At 52.4% G+C, this 3754-nt stretch overlaps 1 protein-coding gene across 1 annotated transcript; it reads right to left on the minus strand.

Annotated features, from left to right (window-relative positions):
- Window positions 1-288: 288 nt before the first annotated feature.
- Window positions 289-3157, minus strand: CALHM3 (calcium homeostasis modulator 3). Its single transcript, XM_010120205.1, has 3 exons — window positions 2871-3157; window positions 1707-1962; window positions 289-750 (listed from the first exon to the last, which is right to left on the minus strand). Exons 1-3 carry the CDS (start codon window positions 3155-3157, stop codon window positions 289-291), a joined length of 1005 nt encoding a protein of 334 aa, XP_010118507.1.
- Window positions 3158-3754: the final 597 nt, after the last annotated feature.

Here is a 3754-nt window from a genome sequence, read left to right on the forward strand (position 1 = left end):
CCAGAAGGGTTTTATCACAGCTGTAAGGAGCTGCAAACTCTTCAATGCGACAAAAGCACTATGCAGAGCCCTTGGTTGAGAAGTGTCATTAACAGTGACTGAGCCAGGGACCTTTGGATGTTCAGAGCTAGTTTATTTTGGAGGTTTTGCTAGGCCTGCCCTGGAGCTGAGCCTTTGGGTTTGGGGTTTTGAAGGAAGATGTAAGCACTACTGTCATCTATCTGCTGGTCATTGCTTTGTGCAGAGGTATGGCAGTGCCCCTTCGGCATCTGCAGGACAAAGCCCCCCTTACACATTGGTGTGCTGGGGGAATTTGGAGTGGGTACCGGGGCTGTCTGTCCAGGGCAGAGGGGATCTCTGTCCCCCCAGGGGATGCCTCTGGGTCACCTGGCTGACATTCAAGGGAGGTTTTTCATAGTACCACATTTTCAGGAGTTTATTCATCTGGTCCTGATCTGTGATGCCCCGGAGAAGATCTTCCTCTCCTTCAGCCTCCTCTCTCTCCCTAGGCAAGCTGAAGCTGTGCAGTTTGATCTCTTCCCGCATGCTTTTGAAGAAGTGGAGGATGCATTTGTGAGCAAAGAGCCGGCTGTGCTCACAACAGGTTTCCTCAAAAATCTTCTGCTCGATGTCGATGTAGTTACTCCAGTGACGTGCCTGCAGGAGGGCGGCCTGGTTGAAGCAAGGTCTGAGCCAGCGGGCGAGGAAAGCTGCTACTATAAGGATCAACAAAATGCTCCAGCCGAGTGCCTGGGCAATGAGAAATAAGCAGTGGAACAGGAGCAAGACAGGCACAAGGACAGGCACGAGCTGTTTGCCTGTATCTCTGAGATAGGGAATTTGTGTGGCTAGAGGGGAGATGTGGCCTATCTGGACTCCTGTCCTTGACCTGTCCCTGAAGTCCAGCACCCCAAACTGCACTCAGAGGGTCAGTAAAATCTCCTCCCGGTGAATATAGGACATTTACCTGCATCAATAGCTCAGTAGAATAACTGTTCGTAAAGTTAGCCTAGAGCAGCCAGGCATTTGCTTTGAGCATGGGAGTGCCCCAGGGGAAGGAGATTTCAGTGCTCTCCAGTGCTCACTTATCTCCAGTGATGTTCATCTGCCACCTATACCTGCTCCAGGGCCTACACCTGCTCCAGGAGTCCTGGCAGCGAGGTCGAGACAGCCCAGACTACACGCAACCCCCTTTGGTAGGAAGGAAGGGCTTGTTTTCAATGCCCTCCCACCTGTCCTCATCCCTGACCTGGCACTCTTGTACGAAGAGTCCCATCATGTCCTGTTCTCCTGTTGTTCCTGAGCAAGCTGCTTTTGTCTGCCTCAGCTTATACTGTCCTAAAAACTGCAGGTCCTATTTGTGAGGTTAGCAGTTAGAAAGGTTTTCTGACACTGGACAGGGCCTTAGGAGACACCTATATTCTTTGCAACCTGCTTTTTATTATTTCGGTTTAGAAGTTGCTGGTTCTTCTAGAAACAAAGTTCTGTTAATTAAACCATCCTTCATTTCCTTCCTTTTCCCTGCCTGAGTGACTCTGGAGATTATCATTGAGAGTGGCAACATTTTGGGACATAAAAAAGCAAAGAGCAGTCTTGCTCCCAGCCTGACAGTGATGAAACTATGACAAGTCATGGAGGAGCAGGAGCAGATGATGTGTGCCCTGAGCACCGCACTGACATGAGGGACTGGGCCGGCAGTGACCTACCTGGGACCAGCAGCGCAGGTACCTGGACACTGCCTTGCGGGATGTGTTGTTCCTCATGAGCTCATCATCCTTGCAGGGCACCTTGGCTAGCAGCTGCTGCACCTGCGTCGGGCTGGCGTTGGCAAAGCCCACAAACTTCTCGGGATCCACAGAGCCACTGAAAGCGCAGATCAGGCATTTGCCATCCAGGAGGGTGACTACGATCCAGACGACAGGGGCAACCATGGCTCGCTGCAGGATGGAGGAACACATGTACCTGAGGCAGGAGAGAGAGAAGTGAGTGGGTAAATGCTGGGAGCTTTCTCCTCATCCAGGGCCTTGATGGACACAGGCTGCCCTATGCCGAACAGCCCTCCCAGACCCAGGGAGCTGACTCCCAGGACGGTCCCCAGCATCGCTCCAGCTAATGCCTCTTCTGCTCTGGGATCTCTTTGTTGGTGCTGCCTCCCAGTGAGTTCTACGCCAGCACGCAGCAGTGTTCTGCATGCTGCCTGCATTCGATGTGCTGCACGGTCCTCTCGTGATGTGCTTGTCTCAGCTGTATGCTTATGTCTTCCATGCACAAATCCTTGTCAGCTCCTCCTTTTTCTTCTTCATTCAGGCTTTCTTTTCTCATCCGTTCAGTTTCTGCCTGGAAAATCACTTTTCTCTGCAGCCTCTCTTGCCCCACTCTTTGCCAACCTCTGCGCTGGGAAAAACATTGTGTGTAACAGATTGAAGTGATTCTCCTCTCCCTTCCACCAAGATAAGTCAGTAAAAACTCAACTGAGGGGAGGGAAATCACAAGGCTGTGAATAAGAATGACCATGAAGGAAATGCCACTTTCTGTACATTTAGTGCATGTGTAAGCCCCAGGAGAAACCCTGCGTGTGCACCAGAGGGCAGACAGCAACACAGTTTTCTGGGGTGGGTGTGTAAATCCAGCCATCAGTGTGGAGGCTGGGGATGGGACACGACTCTGCCTTCATTTCTGCTGTGGTCACCTGGGAAGCACATACCATGCCCCTGCCCCTCCAGGCTCATGCAGAAAGGTCTCAGGAGCTGAGTGTAGAAGAAATAATTATTAATTAATTAGAATTAATTACCAGGAAGATCAAAGATATGGAAGAGAGATAGCTAAGCGAGAGATGAAAGGAGGGACCCCACTCGCGGTGCAAAGCCCACCTGATGACAGCTAGGTCCTTCTTTCTGCGCCCCTGCGGACGCCTCCACTCCTCCAGCATCACCAGGGACTGTCTGTTGAGGATGAGGCCGCAGAGGAAGAGGGCAATGGGGGGTACGAACATGATCCCCAAGCCGTATGCCATGTTGTACCTGGGCAGGCAGGGGCAGCTGAAGTCAAAGCAGGTGTACATCTTTACACTAGCCAGGGCTAACAGCCCACAGATCCCATTCATTACAGACTCCGAGTTGGACTGGAAGTACTGGAAGATCATCCGGAAACGGTCCATCCTGTTCTTTAGGTCAGGGGTGCTCCTCCTGGGAAATCCCTGGGCTGCCTGGCACAGCCTGTCTCCCTTCGCTGCTTTCTGCTACCACAGGGTCGAGGATATAGCTCAGCCTGCAGTTGGTCAGGGCAGGAGGATGGGGATGGAAGAGAGCTGCTGTGGTTTGGGGAAAATCCTGTGCTGGGGCTTCCCCACCAGCACACGGCTTTCACAGATCCATCTCTCATCCAGTGCTTATCTTCCAGGGCAGTTAGTAGCTCTTCTAGGTGAGAGATGGATACAGCCTCTGGTAGCTGTTTTTTCCACCCTGTTTTTCATTTTCAGGGCTGTCCTTTATGCCAACCAGTGACAGCCTCCTGTGGTGCTGTGTCCCTCCCTCCCCTTCCGGAGATGCTCTCACAACAGAGAGCCAGAGCTGTTGGCGGATGCCTGGGAGCTGCCCTCTCTGCTGATGGAGGGCTGTTGAACGATTCATTGGCCAGGAGAAACCAAGCAAGTCAAATGAGCTCATCTGCATTACTGCTGCCTGCCCATTTCTTTTCAGTGAGGCAAGTCCCCAGCCCTGAGCAGGGCAGGAGGAGGCAGGGAGCGCACACCTGG

The sequence above is a fragment of the Chlamydotis macqueenii genome, chromosome 7 (assembly GCF_036417535.1).
Source record: "Chlamydotis macqueenii isolate bChlMac1 chromosome 7, bChlMac1.mat, whole genome shotgun sequence".
NCBI classification, from domain to species: domain Eukaryota; kingdom Metazoa; phylum Chordata; class Aves; order Otidiformes; family Otididae; genus Chlamydotis; species Chlamydotis macqueenii.

Excerpts from the sequence above, each read along its gene's own strand:
- CALHM3 (XM_010120205.1), bottom strand. The coding sequence starts at position 3,157 with ATGGACCGTTTCCGGATGATCTTCCAGTACTTCCAGTCCAACTCGGAG. Across the intron at positions 1,963-2,870 it reads AAGGACCTAGCTGTCATCAG|GTACATGTGTTCCTCCATCC; the intron begins GTGGGCTTTGCA and ends CTCCTGCCTCAG. Across the intron at positions 751-1,706 it reads ACCTGCGCTGCTGGTCCCAG|GCACTCGGCTGGAGCATTTT; the intron begins GTAGGTCACTGC and ends CTCATTGCCCAG.